This window comes from Zonotrichia albicollis, chromosome 6 (assembly GCF_047830755.1).
Source record: "Zonotrichia albicollis isolate bZonAlb1 chromosome 6, bZonAlb1.hap1, whole genome shotgun sequence".
NCBI classification, from domain to species: Eukaryota; Metazoa; Chordata; class Aves; order Passeriformes; family Passerellidae; genus Zonotrichia; species Zonotrichia albicollis.
In genome coordinates, this window is record NC_133824.1 from 27,440,985 (window position 1) to 27,457,999 (window position 17,015).

The window sequence follows — 17,015 nt, forward strand, 5'->3', positions numbered from 1 at the left end:
CTCAGTTTGGGAAACCAAACAAAACCACTGTTTTTTCTCTCCCTCCTTCTTCCACGTCCTTCAGTTTTTAATCAGCGACCGTGACAGAGACCCGCAGTGTAACCTGCATTGCTCGCGGTCGCAGTCCAAGCCGCTGTGCGCGTCCGACGGCAGAACGTACGAGTCCATGTGCGACTACCAGAGAGCCAAGTGCCGCGAGCCCGGTCTGAGCGTCACGCACCGCGGCCGCTGCAAAGGTAGGTGCATTCCAAATGCCTCTGGGAGGAGGAGGAGGGGGCAGCCTTGTAAGAAACTGAGTTCTTAGACCTTTGAGTTTAGTGCCGTGCGCTGAGAGTAATCTGGTCTGCAATTGTGCATTCCTGCAAGCATGGGTGTCTGAGTCTTGGTTTGGGCAATAGAGTATGAGCTGACTGAATTATCAATGAAAGAAAGCAAAGGAGCCACAGACATCACTGGAAAAGGGCTGAAATATATTTCTGCAAACAGAAACAGCTGGACCCATGGAAGTACAAAACCAAATCCTGAAAGCAGACTTCTTCCTTGCTACCTGTGCTGATGAGGAATCAAGACTCCTTTGACCCTTTGACTGGCAGGAATTTGGAGTGGGGAAGAATCTGATGCACATTAGGTGTCTAGTCCCTTTTCAGACATACACAGCCTTTCTGTGCTGAGCTATTTAAGAAAGCAGTGCATGCAAGGCTTTACATGGATTTTTTTAAAACATTTGGAAGTATGAATACAGCCCCTCAATTCAGCTCTTAGTCTAAAGATGAAGTTGACACCAATAACTCTTTAAAAAAGTTTCTTGTCACACAAGTGATTTGCATTTACAATGAAGTGAAAAATGAAGTGGAGTCCATTTTCTGAGAGCACGATTGGCTCAGAGGGCAGATGGCACAGGTGTTTTTGGCAGTGGATTAATGTGACAGGAGAAACTCATTAAAATCCATGTGACAGGATAAAAAGAATTCATTTAAGCCTGGAATTTATTTATAAAGGCTTTTTTACTATTGTAAAAATGTATCTTTGTTAGAATTACTTGATATAAAATGGAAATCTCTTTTCATTGTATTGACAGACTTTATAGTTCGGGTGAATTATTAGCCTCACTTCAAATATTGCTGTCTTTTAAACAGTTTCTCATTGGGAAAAACTTACTCATATATTTTTTTTTGTTTGTTATTCCACCACTGCTGCGTTGGTTTATGGCAGCTTCTCCCATAGTATGGATTGAGACCTTTGAATCAGGCTTCTTTCTAAATACTGGAAACCCAGAACTTTTCTTCACAGAGCTTGAGAAGCACTTGGATTGTTCTTGCAGATGATGCATTTTTGAGTATCACAATAAGAGGCAGTATAGTGAGAGTCCTGTTTTTTCTTTCAATCCTTGAGCAGAGTGTTTCAAATAAGCAGCTCCCTAGCTGATATTGGCATATAAATGGGCACTGTTCAATTGCTTAAAACATGACTGCTGAAATGCAGTACATCCATATACTAAACTGTTTATGGAAGTAGACAAAATTTGCTTCCCAAACTACACGGCCTGCTGCATATTGTGATTCCAGAGTCCCAAAGAAATAACTGAGACTCTTCTTTTGTCTTGGACACAGGTAAGGTGTATTTTCTTTCTGCTTTCTGATGCAACTGTAATGTTTAGTTGAAGCTAACTTGCATTCTCCTTTCCTTTTTCCTCTTACTCTGTGGTACTATACAGTACCTAACAGCCTGGGAGTGTTTATAAATTGCAAATCTTGCTTTTAACCCACTGGCGCTCCTGCCAATCCCTGTGAAGCAGGAATATTCTTTCAAGTATATCACATGCAAATTTAACCTAGCTGGTAATTTCCATATGTGCAGCTCTTGAAAGGTATTTTGTTTTTCTAGCTGCATTAGGAGCATGACCTCTAGTGCATAAAGATCACAGTTGTTGGCAAATGTGGGCAGTTGTGAGACAGCTGTGCTGAACTACAGGCTGTTGGCCAGGTCTGTATTGTGTACTTGCAAAAAGGAAGGTATTTCCAGCAGTTTTTGAGCACCCTATACTGCAGCAGGACATTGGGTATACCCTGAACATCCTTCACTTCTCCTGCATGACACATGCTCTACAGGGGTGCTCTCATGGAAGTGTAAGGGATCCCATGGGCCTTCAAGCTCAGTCATGTACAATTGTGAGAGATACTGCACCCAAGAGCTTATCCTTATGGAATGAGAAGTTTTAACTTGCACTTCACTTTCTGAAAGGGGAAAAACAGCAGGCGACTAAAATAAGTAGAAGAGAAAGTATCCTGTGGACAGCAAGGCATAGTTCTGCAGCCCAGATTATCATAGGCTTCCAGTGTATAAGCTGATGGCTTGAACTGTGCTTGTGCCAAGGAAAACAGAATGGTTTCCATAGTGAGAACAGAACCTTTTTGATTCAAGTTAATGCTCTGTTCTCTCTCAAGAATCTAAGGACCTTTAAAGATGAAATCTTGCCAGCCCTTTGGGAGCTATAACCCTTATTCAGCTCTTATTTGTTGCTAGCTTCCTCACGTGCTTTTCAGTGAAATTCCTTCAGTGCTAAATTATCTGAACTCCCTCGAAACCCTCATGCATCACAAAGGGTTAAGAGTCAGGAGTAGCTTAAGGCGATCAAATTATGGCATCCCTGGAAAATGGAGCCTCGCTGATGGGATTCTAGAGAATAGTTCCAGATGCTATAGCTGTGTCTAAAATACACAGCCAAGCAATGCTACCTGAATCTTTTCTCAGGAGGCGTCGTAATATCAGATGTTAAATAAGAGTTACACCTCAAAACTGGGGGGGTGCAGGACAAATACTTGTTAATCTTGACAGCTTGCCAAGAGGCATTTATGCAGTGATTGTTTTACTGGTATGTATCTGTGGCTTAGAGTACATTTAAGTTCTGTGTGAACTGGTTGATTTCTAGGAGCTTCTTTGGCTTATTTAATTACTATGCAGGAGTGTTCTAAACGTTCTCTTTAGATTTATTAATTGGATTGATAAGTCTGCTGGTACAGAGTTTGCTCTTATCACAAGTCACTGTGTAGAGTGAACCCAGCTGTAAGTTACTGGTGGAGATTGTAGCAGGACCTTCAGCCTTTCTCCTGGGAGACAGTAAATGAACACAGCTTTTGGCTAATGTTCTAGAAAGGCAGGTCTTCTGACTGGTGGATTATTTGAAGATAATCTTCTCTACCTACTATTTTTGTTGGACAGAGATGATGTTTTGAAACCAATTTGTCTGCTTACTAGATCCATGTGTTTTGTCTTCAAATTTGCTTTATTCTCCCTTGATTGTGAGTAAGAATGTCCTTCCTTGGCAGCAGTTAGTAAAATCTAAAATGGCTCTTGTGATCACTTTGCAAATTTAGGCATGTTCTGAATAAATTAGGGAACTCTGGAGTAGGAATGCAATATGGATATCAAAAAAGGAACAAAGTGCATTGATGTGAAAGGAAGACAGGAAGGTGACCAGGAGTAGTCAGTGTGGATGGGGAAGTCATGCTTAACCAACCAGATTGCCTTCTATGGTGGGACAGCTGGCTGGATAGATGAGGGAAGAGTAGTGGGTGCTGTCCGCCGGGACTTCAGGAAGGCATTTGACGCCCTCTCCTATGATATCCTCACAGGAAAGCTTAGGGAGTGCAGACTGGACATGTGGACAGTGAAATGGTTTGAGACCTGCGTGAACAGCTGCTCAAAGAGGTTGTACAGTCTCTTCCTCTGGAGATATCTGTAGCTGTCTCTAATCAGTCCTGAGTAGCATGCTCCAAGGGACCCTACGTTAGCAGGAAGTTTGGACAAGACGACCTCCAGTGGTCCCTACCAACATGAACCATTCTCTGTGGGTGGCCAAGTTTCAGATTCCTGGTGTAGGACTTGGCCCAAATGAAGTGGAAAACAGTGAGGAGAGTGACTAATGATTAATATCCTGTACAATAGACAAGCATGTTTTTGTAGTTTGCTGAGATCCATTTTTGCCTGTTTTCTGCAAATACACAGATAATTGAGTAGATGGGTATGAACGTGCTGACTTTAGTGTAGCTGAACTGCTTCATGTCTGGTGGAGACCTGGCCTTTATGAGACAGTTACCTAATGGAACTGAAAATAGTTGATCAGTTTTTGCTATTTGAACTTTGGATACAAGCATAAGAGAATTAAAAGTAAGTAGCTTTAATAGATTTTAGTGGTTGCATTGTATTGATTTGCTGCTAGTGTTATGTGAATCCTGGAGATGTTTTACTTTGTGTTGTTAGGAGAGCTTGGGTCTTTATACTGTGATGTTGTATGGTGTCAATACTGCCTCTGCCTGTTGAAGAGAGGTTGCTGGAATTCTTGGAGCCTGTTCAGGAGTGCAGTGTGTATATTATGAGGGACACGGTGGTCTTGTTTGAATAAACTATTCATGGATAAGATCAGCCATGGTAACTAGCCAATATCATTGCAAAATCCAAATTATGTGCACCTGCCTTGTGCTGATTAGGCCAGAGATGTCAAAAATATCACTTGTAGTTAACAATCTCCTCGTTGCCAGCTCCCAGCTTGAGAATTAATTTTCTTTAAAAGGCAGCTTTCTGAGCTACAGTGAATGTGTCCCAAGTTTGAAGATATTTAAAGTAAAATTCAGCAAGTCTGCTTTCAAAAGCAGTTATGCTGATTTGGTTTTTCACCTAATGTAATGGAGGGAAAAGTGTCCAATTTAGTCTGCTTGAACCATGAAACTGGAATGCATTAATGCCATTCTGGTTTATAAACATGGTGTTTGATATTCCAGATAACATTTCTAAAAACAGTCAAGAAAGCGCTGAAACACTTGGGTAAGCAGTCAAAATGCAGAATAGCGTATATGAACCTTCACTCATAAGATTAGGCTTTAGTAAAATTTGTAATGCATCTTATTTGGGGTGAGCTATTTGACAGTTACTTTTTAAACACTTGGCACTTATGTAATACTTTACATTTTCTAATTAACAAAGCAAAAATAGCAAGGTGAAGTCATCTCACTGAAATCACATGTTGATGCAAACATTATAAAAATACCAGCCTGTGGAGTGAGGAAGAGAAGGATTGACAGTCCTTTTAAAAACAAACTGGTAAATGTTGATCTTAAAGGCACTGTTTTTACTGGAACTGATCTGTGGAAGACTGACAAAAAAGATAGCAATATGCATGCACCTCTCCACCCAGCGTGGTATAAAGGTGTTCCAAATCAAGGCTGTAAAAGGACTGGCATGCCCTTTGGAAATCAGTGAGGGAGGATGGGAGAAGTAATCAGTCCTGAGTGTTCATGAACAGGAGAAAAGCTTTCTCTTCTCTGTACTTCAGCAGCAATTTGGGAAGAGTCATTGCTTGAGCCAACAACTGAAGTGCAGAAGGGGCTGCAACAACGATGAGCTCTTCAACACTGTGGTGTGGTGGTGGTGTGCTCTGAAGTATGCTCTGCTGGGTGGGAGTAGAGAGTTCAATCTATAAAGGCCTGTTAAAATTGCCAGGAGAGACATGGTAGCCTTAGCAATGATGTGTTTATGTTATCTTCTGAAAGTAAGGGCTTGATCTTGTGCAGGTTTCTTTGTTGATTAGACAAATTGGACAAGAAATGGGTTAGCTTCCCTTCTGCCTGGACTTCTAATGTATTTGTACTGTGGGGGATCTCACAAAATGTTTGTTTCTACCAGCTCAGTGCTGATGCATTCAGTTTCAGTCGCGTAGTTGTGAGTGTGCCAGCATGAAAGCAGATGGTATATGGAAGTGCTTTATGCTTCTGTTTTATGTTCGGGAGAGGAACCAGAAACGCTTGTCTGCAGTCTTGTATCCTCATATATAGAGACTAGAAAACACTTTCATTTGGGAATTTGTGGTTTGATTGTCATGTAAGAAATTCAGACCTGTTTTTTTCCTTGCAAGTGCACATCTCCATAATCTATGCTGATTTTTTTTTTTCCCGCTACTTGGTTGTCTCCTGTGAAGCAGAAGTTGAAAGTGATTTCAGTCAGGCAGATATGAAACGAAGTGCAGGCACACCATCTGGTTTTGTAGTAATGTCCTCTATCCTGCCAAGCAAGATTAGATTCTTAAGCTTGAACAGGAGATCTGCAGGTGATAGGTGTTCCAGTTAAAAGCATTGCAAATTCTTCCTTTTCAGCTGAAAGAGTGAGCACATGTTTGGAAGATCAGTTGGCAGGACTATCCTCCACTGGAGATGTGCAAACAAGGTCTGATCATCTGGTCACATTGGCAAGCAGGCAAAAAGGAAATTCCATGTCAAAGCTGATGGATAACTAAAAAAAAAAAAAATACAGTATAAATTTTATTCAAGTATTTTTTATTCTGTAACAATTTCACACTTTATACAGGTGCATAGTGGGCCCACCTGAGATCAAAGTTCCATATGCTTTGGTATTTTGCAAACAGCCAACAAACAAATTAGTCTAAAGATAAGTGACATAGGATCAGAAGTGACATAAGGTCACACAGGGGTGAGGTGAGCAACTTGTAATCACTCAGTGGTTATTGGCAGAATTCTTACAGGTACTGTTGCTTCCTAATGCAGAGCCTAAGCAGCTGGCATCTTTACTGTGTGCTATTGCCCTGAATCATTCTTTTTCCAGAGAGAGCAGTTTGATTTTCATAACTTCAGAAGACTTGTGAAATCCTTTTTGGGAAGTAATGTGATCTGTTTAAAATGAAACTGTGTTGACAAAAACTTAATCTCTTGAGTTATCAGATGTATAAATAAAGTGCTCAGCCTGAAAGCTGTGGTCTGTCTTTATCAAAACTAGTTACAGCATTGTCATTGATTTCTGTGTCTAGAGATGCCTGGATGGAAGTTACTTCTATTGCCACACAATGTGAACTCAGTTGCTCTAAGAACACAGACTGACTTTCTAATTTAATGCTGGTATTAGTGATTCTGTTGTCAAAGTTCATGTGATTGATGAAACAGAATGGGATCTTCAGGGATCCAGTGGAATTTTTTGTTAACCAAAATGATGATTTCCATGATTTCCATGCCTGGTACAATGAGGATTGAAACTTGTTCACTCTGTATGGTGCTGCTAAAAGATTTTGAAGTTTCCACACTAAAAATCTTTCGTAAGTGGATTCATGGGAGAAGAAAGAAGGTGCTAGTTCTGGTGTCAGAGTGTCATGGAAACAGATGTTCACTGTTTTCCTTCTCTTTCTAGACTGAACAGCAGTATTGTTAGACCTGATGTTTTAAAATGTAAACACTGAGTCAGTCTGGTTCTCTGCAGGGCAGAACTTCCCTCTTTTTATCCATCAGTCATTAGAGTTAGACTTATCTGGGTATACTCTGTAACCATGAGCTCCACCTGGAAGGGGTTAAGGTCATGCTACACTTTGCCATCATCTGAAGTAAGAACTGAGATCTTAACCCCTTCAAACTCTGCTTGCAGAGCAATTTTTTTTCTTTTCTCCAAAGTGAGTAACTGATATGAGAAAGTTGTAATGCACACCTGGCTGTAAGCACTGGGACTAGAAGTAAAAGCTGGGTTTCAGGAAAGCACAGAAAACGAGGTATCTGCCTCATCTGAACCATACAGAGGGGGAAGTTCATATGGATGGCTGGCTATTTTAGTATCTTCCTGGGAGAGTTACTCAGAGAAGAGGGGATCATCATTTCTTTTCCTCACTGCTTGCTGCTTGGACTGAATTATTTGGTGATACTCAGCCATCCAATTTCAGGCTGTTAATGGCATTTCATTGTGTGGGCATTGTGCTCCAGTGCTGGTTGAAAGAAGCTTCCAGGGTCCTTAGATGACCATAAAAACTATTGGCTAGGAAATTAGGCAGTTCTTAATTAACTGAGTTGTAATTTCATTGTCTGAGTTCATATTTGTCTTTAGGATTATGAGTGGTAACTCCATATCTACCTTGTGAATATACAGGTAATGGTCTTTTATACTTCATATTTATTTGTTTTGGGGTTTTTTCCCTCGCAGCTGCATGGGTCATCTGGTAGCTTTTGGAGAGGCCAAATTGCAATGTGAGTTTTGCTTTTCTCTTGGTAGATGCTGGCCAAAGCAAGTGTCGATTAGAGAGAGCTCAAGCACTGGAACAGGCAAAGAAGCCTCAGGAAGCAGTCTTCATCCCAGAATGCAATGAGGATGGATCTTTCATGCAGGTAAAATTTCTATTTGCTTCATTCAGCCAGGCTTTGGGTGTCTGTGGGAGATTCAGTGTTAAGGGGTGAACCAGGTGATGATAGCAGAGTGGGTGCACACTCTGACCCAGTTACTTGGGTAAAAATTTGAAAGCTGGGAACTTTGTTAACCAAATAGAAGTTTTGATTCTGTCACAATACCTTAAAAGACATACACATATGCAATAGCACCCAGCTCCAGTGTAGTACAGAAAAAAATGGCAATAATTTTCAGCATTGCATAGAAAAAAAAAAAACAGTTGCAGGGGAGGTAATTTTTTCCATGAAGAGGGGCTGCAAAGAGAGGTGTGGCTTACACACACAGAGCAGGGTGGATGCAGCTGATTCTGCTCTTACCACTGCTTCATCTATCCCAGGAATAAAAGCAGTCTGTTCAGCCTCTTCCTTCTGTTGGTTACTTTTTGTGCTATATAACCTGTAGTGATTTGGAGGACTGGCAGAGAGGAGATGAGGCTGTTTTGTTTGGGTTTTTGATTCCTCACTGTTCAGTCGCTGAAGTTTGCCAGAGCAGGGTAGAAATGAAGAGTGATACCTGGTTCTGTTACCCGTTGCATATTGGGTGGTGCCCTAGTGCTGACTGAACTGGCTGTTAAAAATGGCTCATGCACACTTTCCTGACACAGTTTCATGCTGTCTGCTCAGTTTTGCATGCATCTAAAAAGCTAAAAACCCGCAACCTACAAAACCTGGGACCTCTATTTTGTGGGTTTAGGTAAATCACAGAATGTTTTTTGCCTAACTTTTCACACATCTCATACTGTTCTAGATACCTTCTTTCTTGGAGAAATTTTAGGATATATTGGTTGTTTGCAGGGTCTTCTGAAGCTAAAAGAAAGTCCAAGACAGAATCAATATTTTCTTAAAAAAGATGAGAAAGGCAGAGAACTTTGGATTTGGTGTAAACATTTTGTGATGCCTGGGGGGATAGGAGAGGAAAGATTTTTTTTGTGATAACCCACCAAAAATTTTATTCCCCTCCTCAGCCTTACCCTCCCATATTCTGGTGTGTGGGAGTGTTTTTGTTTTGTTTTTGTTTTTTGATTATGATGTGGAAAAAATTGTATTCATCCTGCAAACTCCGCATGGTTCTTTAGAGCAGCATTCTGTTTCTGTACTGTGTGGACCATCATGGTAAGGTTGGGATAAGAGAAGATGGCTGCAGTTTCTTGCAGTTTAAGTGTGCTTTCAACTGTTGCAATTGGATTTTGTGTAGAGCTTCTCAGATTCTGTTGGCACTGGAGGCTAATATTTATAAAAGCTATCACAGTGGGCCAACATGGAACAAAGTGTTCCATGTTAAATTTCATAGCTCAAGAAAAAAAGGGTAAGGAAAGCAAACTTTGAAATGTCTATTGTCTGTCCATCAACCTCTTGGAGAGGAAAGTAGGTGAAATTTTTATCTTTATAAAAGATAAGGCTGGACTGATAGTATAGTTGATAAAGCTTTGTTTCAGACAGGTTTATTTTGAAGGTTGGTACCAGTGTTTGGATTGTGGAGAAGTTGCTGGACTTTTCCTTGGCACATTCCTTAGCCAGTGCTGGTTGCCAGTTGAGGGAGAGCATGAAACTGCTTACAAAAATTGTGTGGTGTCAGTTGGCAGCCAAGTGGTATTTCGCATTCTTCCTCCATTCAGTTCTATCTGTGAACACTAAAATGCTTTTGTTTTACCTGGCATGATGAAGGAAGCCTCTGATCTCTTTGTATCTGGAATTAACTGAAATTCATATAATTCCTTGGTTCATAAAAATACCCTGTGTTCCACATACCTTATGAACCAGCTTCATCAGTTATATTGCAATATTTAAGGTAATTGTCCCTGCATAAGATTTAAATGAAAAATAATGTCCAAGAAAGCTAACTAGTTTCAGCCTGCTTTTGAGACAAATATTTCCTTTAGCTTCTGGTCAAAACAAATTAAATTTTGATTTAAAAAAAGATGTATAAAGACTAGAGTTTTAGTGAAAAATCTAAACAGTTTTGCTTCCAGCAACTCATGAATAGATCTCATTCGGTGGAGGATACTTTTTGATACTGCATCTCTTGTGCAGAGAATTGAAGCTCTTGGGTTCTGCTCTACAGGGAGGGGGCTGTGTTGCAGAGAATTGAAGCTCTTGGGTTCTGCTCTACAGGGAGGAGGCTGTGTTCTTGTGAAGTCCCTGAGGCTTTGCTGAAGTCAGCTCTGGACTGTTGTTATTCTGGTTCAATACCTGAATGTTGCTCCATCTAGACTCCAAAATCTCAGATGGGAAGTCTACAACAGAACAGCATCTCTTAATGAAGTTTCTTGGAAGAATACCCATTGTGCTCTTCAACATGGAATCCCCATCCTAACAAGAGTCTTAAGCAGATGCACATGTTTCAGGGTAAATAAAATTGGCTAGGGAGACTTCTTCAACAACTTCCCCCTTTCTGTGTAACTGTTATTGAAAGGGAGTTTTATGTAGAAGAAAAATTCTGATCAAAGATGCATGCATATATTTAGAATATCAAATGTCTGAAGTGTTGCAGCACTCATTCAAGACGTAGATTACTTGCTTTTAGGTCATCTTGCTGAGCCAACTGAACACAGTAGTATTCAGACCCACATCATTGTCCTTGCCACCAGACTTCAAGAGTCTGATTTTTAATTAAACTAATTAATTGTTGGGAATTCTTGAAATTTTTGTAGGACTGAAAAACAAGAGCGGTACAGATGTGGGAGAATTAGGTAGTAGTATCTATGTTCAGAGAACCTGCTTGGCCTTAACTAGATTGAGCTGTTGCTTTTGTAGTTCATCATAATTATCTTGATTAAAACTAAACTGCAGTCACTCTGGGTAAACACTGAAAGTGGGGCTGTTCGTCTGAAAGCAGCTCAAGTTTGCCCTTTGCTGCTGCTGGAGCTGTAGCCAGTTCAGTGCTGGATTTGGGGCTGGAGGCGCTGCAGGGGGTGATGAGAACACAGCTCCTCTGCCAGAGCATGTGCCACTAGGCAGCGGCTGCGGGAGGAAGACCATGCTCAGCTTACTTCCTCCCACTTCCCCGCAGGGCTGCATCTGCCATAGTTAGATGTGGCAACAAGGGTGAAAGGGAGAAGGGCCTAAAGGCAAAGGCCTTCGTTTGGCTTGCATTTAAACCCTTTTGTAGAGAGACATCACACATGTCTTAAAACACTTGTATGACCTGTCTGGTTTTGATTGCTTGTGAAATTTAGACTGAAATCAGTGTTGCCACCGATTCTGTTGCTCAGCTGATCAGTTTTCCAGTTTTCTTATGCATGACCAGGTATAATGGGGTTTGTGTACTGCATCAAGAGGAGCTAGCACTTGTCAGTTCACTGGCTGTCGTAACTGTTTCTATGCAACAGTGTGCTGCTTCCCTTGTTGAGTTCGTGTATTGCAAAGATCTTATCAAGTCCCCTTTTAGTGCTACTTAGGCATCTACAAATGTGGCATGCATTTGCAGGATGGAGAAGTGATGCCACTTGCAGGCATGATGGGATGACTGTAAATGGGGAAGCAGATCTGATTAACTCCTCTGGAATTGCTGTCTTTATATTTCAGTCTGTGTGGGCAATATTGCTTCCTATAACAAAATCTCTCTACAGTTAGCCCACAGTAATATAAGCAGGCAGATAAAATTTGAGTTATTCACAACATATGAATGTTTGTTAGATACGAGTAATTTGATTAATTGTAGAAAACTGAGGTCACTTTTGTGCAGAATTAACCATGACTAAAACCAGTTTGTGTTCCCAAGACTTTTGCTTTTTTTTGCTGGTATGCTGTATTTTCCATAAATGCCATTCCTTTTCTATGCTGCACTTAACCTGCTGTGATCTGCTCTTCATAAACAACAGGCACTAGTGGGTAATCTGCACGCTTTCTTTTGCTGCCTAGTGCCATTGGGCTTGTTGCCATGGGCTGAGGGAGACTTGCATTCTTCATACTTTTTCCCCAAGCAGTTTTTCAGAAAAGGTTGCTGAGATTTTAAATGGGATCTGTTTCAGAGAGATTAATATGAACATAAATAATGTTAATCCTGCCTTGGGGGTGTAGTTTTGTGGGACTTTGTGGTATGTCTTACTGTTTGCTGCCACCTTCCACTGTCTAGTTGTGGTCTAGTTGTGGTTTCTTTTCCTTACAAGTCTGCATAAAACTGAGGACAAATTTCCTTGGAAAGTTTCTTTGAGTTTAGGGTTCTTAAAATCTCCCTCCTGGTGCAGTTATGATGTAGCACTGAGATTTCTGTTAAAATGAGTGCATCAGTCAAACCTGTGGTCTTATGACAGGTCTGACAGTCAGCCCCTATAATGAGGGGCTGGCTATCAGAGCAGTTCTGCATTATCAGATAGCTTCCAGAGCATTACCACATCTTGTAATATAAGTCTGCTTGGAAAGAGAAATCAGTATTATGGTCCTTACCAGTAGTTTCACTCTGCACTATGCTAATGCACATAAAAAGTTCTGTTTTCTCCCAGGTTCCCCAAACAGCCCTTTCTAAAGATGTGGGGACCCCTTTCAGCTTTCAGTGTGATTTCATGATCCAGGTCTGCTCCTCTGTATTGGCTAGTGTAGTATGGTGCTGAGCAGAATTACAGACTTACTTCTTAATGCAGCAAGGTACAGTGTAGACATCCTTCATTCCCGGGATGCTGTCTGTTATTCCATTATTCAGTGCTCAGATTTCAGCAATACTAAGCTCTCAAAGAATTCACCTTTCATTTCAGAAGAACACAGTCTGTCTTGCTGGATTAAAAAAACTCTTTAAAAAGCATTTGGTTTTTAAATGGTAGGTAGTTCTGGCTTTTTTTTTAATTAAAAGATATCCCTTCTATAAATGATGGTAGCTGTAGCTTTCTGTGAATACTGCTCTGCAGGTTTGCTACTTAAACACTTGCCTTCTTCCTGTGGCTTTCATTGTATCTCTCATTTGTATGTTGTGCTAAAGATAAACCATGAGTGGGTAAGGAGGTAAGAACTTTGGTTATTTATGGTGTTTCTTCAAAGAAGTACCAGTTGAGATAGCAAAGGAACAGGTTCTTAAAGCAAGAGTAGACATACTTAGGGGAAGTGACAATGTAAGGTCATTCTTAGCTTCAAAGTGTCACATTCTGTGTCAGAAGCAGAAAGCCTCTCTTGAGGACCCTTTTCCTGAACTAAAAATAACCTATGTACCAACGTGTGTGATGGGAATGCCCTTGATCACGATTAAGATTGTTTTACTTCAGGTCATTTTTTCCCCTGGTTGTACGAACAGTGAAATTCCCATGGAGGAAGCATTTCTTGAGTGGTGCATGGACTTGAGGGAGGTGGGTGCTGCATAAAGCCCTGGTGGGAACATTTGCACAGCACCATTTGTGAATAATTAAATAGGAGTGGAGAACAGATAAAGTGATAAGAATTGTTTAAGGGGCTGCAGTCCCAAAGAGGCTTAAATACAAGATGCAGACTAATTCATAGCTCTCCTAAAATTGCCTATAAAGGTAAGGCAGGTTTCTGACAATAATCAGCTGACTCTTAATGTAGCAAAAAGTATTACAAGATGTAGGGTCTAAGCATTATAGCAAGACGTGCACCAGAACAGAGGATCACCATGCAGAGTTAAGATATACAGCCATCAGGCCAGTGTGCAGTTGAGTGCCACTAATATGGGTTCAGAGGACTTTCTAGCTGAGTCTCAGAGGCTTGACCAAAAGAAAGACTTGATTAAAGAATTGCTGCATCACACTGGCTTCTGCTCCCTGGGTCAGACTGGATGACCTGCTGACTTGGAGCTATTTATTTAGCTGTTTTCACAGTGTTTACAGGGAGCACCTGGATGCAACCAGGGTTTGGAGCCTTGCCTGGTGCTGTGAATGCAGTCAGTAGCTCTGCTTCCTGCCCTTGGCCTCGGCAGTGCCATTCAAAAACTGAATGTGTTTTTTCTTTTCTCATAGAAGTATAGCTTTCAATACAGAATGAATGTTCTTCCCTTCTCATCTCTGCCCTCCATTGTGGAAGGAGCCAGGAAGTGTTTGTTTGATCTGTGATGGGATAGGAATGGGTTGCTAAACATTTCATCTGAACAGTAGTGAGAGGCTAGTCTGAGTGTTCCTGTTGTCAGCCCAGTGCTTGTCCAAGGTTCCTTCAAGCCTATTACAGGCAACTACCTCTTCCTGTAACTCCATGGAAGCTGGTTTCAGCCATCACAGAATTGCTGCTTTGCCTCTGTTCTCTCCATCATATGTGTATATGATTTCTCTCTCACTTCCTATTTCTGTCTGAGCAACATCCCCTAGATCCTCATTTGTTAAGCAGTTATAAAGGGATGCTGCTTGCTTGTCTGGAAGCTTTACTTTAGAAGCTTGCTTGTTTAGAAGCTTTACTTGGGAATCAGATCCTGGCATTGTCAGTGAGATACTGAAGAAACCCAAAGAATGGCTTCTTTTCCCCCTGAGGAACTTAAGAAGCAGAGTTATCACCCAATGACTACTCCTTTAGTGCTTACATATTGTAAGGAATTTTATGAGAGCAGGTATTTGGCCAGTGTATTGGCCGCTGTTTGATTTCGCACATTGTAATGGCAGGGTGGAATAGAGAAACTGCTGCTACACTTTTAATTTGGGGAATGGTGATCTGGAGCAATTTTTCTTGGGTTTGCCACTCATGCTTTTCATCATTTAGTTGAGACACAGGTAAGATGACCTATCTCTTCATGAAAAATAGGAACAGTGTCCTTCTGCATGATCAGGGATTTGGCACCTTGTAGTGCTTTAAAATGCAATTGGATTTTTTTTTAAATGTAGATGTTAGTGGGATATCTGTTGAAGACCTCAAATGATTTACAGGTTTTATTTAATTGATTTTCTATTATGTAACTTACAATACAGCTGTTGTGTGTTAATCTGAGATACCAAATTCTGTCATGTGCCTTTCCAGCCATAACAGGCGCATTCTGTAACTGCAGCTTGGTTAACAATCAAGTCTATTAAGTATGTAAGATTGTATTTAATATATAAGATTGTATTTCCTCTGCCTCAATGCTTAGCTTTAGAAGACTGAGAGCCAAAAAAGTCAAACATATTTTTTCTAACTTGTATTTTGATAGAGTCAAAATGAACTCAATAACTGAAGATTAGATCTGTGCAGTAAACATCTGTCATGCTTACAAACTTACTTACCTGAAGATGAGTGTTTAAAAATCTCACTACTTTGGGAGCAGGATGAGAATGAGGTTGAATTTTGGGTTGACAGTTGAAATTTTGTTTAGAAATTAAAGCTCAAATGTAAGGTCAATGGAAAATTTTAAAGTAAACCCCCAAATTTTGGATATTCATTGCTGGAGGTGCTCTGAAATAGTCAACATTTTATGTTTGTTTACACACAGTGCTTAGACAGTGTACTGGATCAGCTGTCGCCTTTACGCTTTTTTCAGTGGCATACCAGTACTATGTAAGTGATGAAGAGTTTACTTTCCCTCCCAGACTTTAAGATGAAAATTCTAGGCTGTAGGCCACTGTTGTTATGACCCTAAATTGTACTGAGACCTGGTCAGGTATCATGGTGAAAGGTGTCTCAGTGTGAAGCCATTCAGGAAAAACAGCTGCACTGACCCTGGAGATTTCTGCAGTGCCCATTCTTCATGGCTGTCTGGCCTTTAGGATAATGGCTGAGCTTTAATTGCAGCTGTTATCTGTAGAAGGGAAACCCTTTGGTACTGCAGTAAAACATGTGGTTGTGGTGAAAGTGCTGAGTGCTGTCAGTCTCAGATTTTTTTTCCCCCTTCCTTTTTCTAATGGCAATTTCTTTCTTTTCTTACTGGCAGCATGGGGGAAGAAAAGGTCATGGGATACCAGTCCAAGGAAGACTAGCATTTCTTAGCCTAGTTATTTACAAAATTACTTCACTTTTTTATGAGTTTAATGTGCTTGGCTTCCATAAATGAGAGTATGTAATTTGTAGCTCTCCACTGAGGTGTGTTATATAACATACTCTGGATGCATCTGTCCTGAATTTGTGTCAATACTTTTTTTTTGACTCCTCTGCCACATACTTTGTTATTTTCCCGAAAGTTTGGCTAAAGGACTATCAAGTGACTAGTACTTGAGTTTTTTAAATGCTGGGTACACTGGGTTTTTTTATATAACGTAACATGGAATAGTCTTGCCCTACAATTCAAGACCCTATCCTGGCATTTAGCTCTATCCCTTGGTAGGATTTTTACAATTAATGCAGCTTTTTGTGCTGTTGGGAATGCAGTCTTGTGTGTGTGTGTGATCAGCAAAGATAAACTCTAAACATAAACCCAAACAGACCCATCACATTTGTTTTGAGTGTTCAATTGATAACATTGAGCAATAACAAATATTTTCTAACTTGATTATTGTTTATTATAGTCATAGTACTCTTGGGTAATTTGCCATCAGTATTGTGATATATTGAGAGAAGAAAAATGAATCTGCAAATAGCAGTGACAGTGACTGCAGTAACATGGGTACATGAGATAGCTGTTGATTTTGGCTACTAAAAGTAAATGCTTGAGGCAAAATGATTGATTTGCACTTTAGTAAAACCCAAGATAAACAAGTAAAACCCAAGATAAACACGACGTACTGTGTTATAATTGCTCTTAGATCATGTTTTATGTGATATTCAAAGCCTTTAAAAAAAACTGTCATTAAGTCTCTGTACAAACTTTGCTACCTTAGGGCATTGAAGCCAGCTGTCAGCGAGGGGGAATGACTGGTTTTGCTCTGAAGGATCCCTAATGAGGGGACCAGCACAAACACCCCATCACTCTTCTTTTCTGTGTGAAGAGGACTGGAATTGGAAATTGGTTTCAGTGAACTTGTTTGGAAAAAGAGAGAA

The 17,015-nt window shown here is 40.5% G+C and overlaps 1 protein-coding gene across 8 annotated transcripts in view; it reads left to right on the plus strand.

The window, feature by feature from the left end:
* The window catches only part of SMOC1 (SPARC related modular calcium binding 1), a 169,973-nt gene that overhangs the window by 82,319 nt on the left and 70,639 nt on the right, over positions 1–17,015 (plus strand). For all 8 annotated transcript variants that reach the window (XM_026793639.2, XM_026793638.2, XM_074542869.1 and 5 more), the window contains 2 exons: positions 65–236; positions 8,035–8,147. In XM_026793639.2, the coding sequence (XP_026649440.1) occupies positions 167–236; positions 8,035–8,147 (183 nt within the window). In that variant the 5' untranslated portion in view covers positions 65–166. The remainder of the gene's footprint in view (positions 1–64; positions 237–8,034; positions 8,148–17,015) is intronic.